A 1,393-nucleotide genomic window follows, 5' to 3' on the forward strand; every position below is an offset into this window, starting at 1 on the left:
GGCCGACCAACTAGTCAAGTGTGTGTTTGTGTGTGTTCGTTGCACGAAACGTGTCTATTAACGACGGCCGCGGCACGCGCACATACATCAACGTTAGACGTAGTACATATGGTTTTCTTCATCAATTGAAAGTTTTATATTGGTTGGCTTCGATGCTATACCAAATACGGCTCGGTATTTGGCCTTTGAAGCGAAGGATTTATCCCGACTCCGTTTTCACTGAAGACTGTCCGCTTCTCCTCCCCTCCATGAAGCGCTGCGATGCCCTCTGATTTTATATCCCTCCTTAGCTCGGATATTGACCTCAATTCTCCCAAATCTCTATACTCTAAAGGTAAGCTGTGAGTAGAGAAACATTTATGTGAAGTCGTGGTTCCGTTTTGTATTTGTTTGATAGGTTAAAAAAAAAGAATGCCTGGCTCACGTTAAGCTGCTAGCTAGCTGTTGGTTAGCTTCTTTTCTGCTCTTAGCCAGACTAGCTAGCACAGTTATAACTACCTGTCTGTCTAGAGTGTCGCATGAATTGAATAAACATCATACTCTGCTGGGACCAGTTGATCCGTGACATCACATTTGCTAACATTTCAAATACTTGATGGATTAAATTAGCTAATATAGTGATACTTGGGGTCGATTTGCTGCTACTACGTTGTTTAGCGGTTTAACGTACTTAAGTCCTGCTCGGCTTTTGCACAGTGTGTGTTGGTATGTGCATTCTGCACTGAAGGATGCGTAAGTCATAAATAAACATTTATTTACCCCCCTTAATCTCTGTTTAAAATGACACGCACAGCCACTCTTTTGTTTTGGTTTGCTCAGTGGAGCCAAGCCAGAGTTATTCTTCTGCACAATATCTAGTTTCATTGAAAGCATGAAGTTGTTGGCTCCCTCCAGTGTGCCTTTAAAGGGGGCCGCTGGACCTGAAATGTAATCTGTCTCTTAATACTGTTGCACACGTGTCAGCCAACTGCTCTGTTATTATTAGGAGGGCGTAACCACATGGTGGATGACCAACACTGTTCACCTCTTTGTGTGATCAGCTTGGTACGTTCCTGAGAGTTGGCATTTAGCTTAAGGATTTTGTGTCGCTTATTTAAAACGTGGGTTGTATGAATTGTTTTCTTGTTTGTTTTACCCTGGCTGCTCATGTGTGGTAGTATTATTCAAAATGAAAATCTGTATAGGTTTTGCTTTATGGAAATCAGCATCTCTTCAAAACGAGTGAGTCTTGCTGCTCTAATAGGTAAATGTATGGTTTGCCATGCAAACCTGGCAGTTTCAAGCATATATGCCCTTTATAATAACTTAAAATAACTTATGAAATGATCAAGGTTTTTAACATGGTGGCTAAAATGATTAAACTTAGTTCTTAGTAACCGTTATCGAAACAAAT

General features: G+C 40.9%; 1 protein-coding gene across 2 annotated transcripts in view; it reads left to right on the top strand.

Moving 5' to 3' along the window:
• LOC107103978 (nuclear factor of activated T-cells 5-like) overlaps positions 1 to 1,393 on the top strand; it is a 28,957-nt gene continuing 27,564 nt past the window's right edge. For both annotated transcript variants that reach the window (XM_015403859.1, XM_015403865.1), the window contains exon 1: positions 1 to 334. In XM_015403859.1, the coding sequence (XP_015259345.1) occupies positions 262 to 334 (73 nt within the window). In that variant the 5' untranslated portion in view covers positions 1 to 261. The remainder of the gene's footprint in view (positions 335 to 1,393) is intronic.

The sequence above is a fragment of the Cyprinodon variegatus genome, unplaced genomic scaffold, assembly GCF_000732505.1.
Source record: "Cyprinodon variegatus isolate N-32 unplaced genomic scaffold, C_variegatus-1.0 Scaffold35, whole genome shotgun sequence".
In the NCBI taxonomy this organism is placed as follows: Eukaryota; Metazoa; Chordata; class Actinopteri; order Cyprinodontiformes; family Cyprinodontidae; genus Cyprinodon; species Cyprinodon variegatus.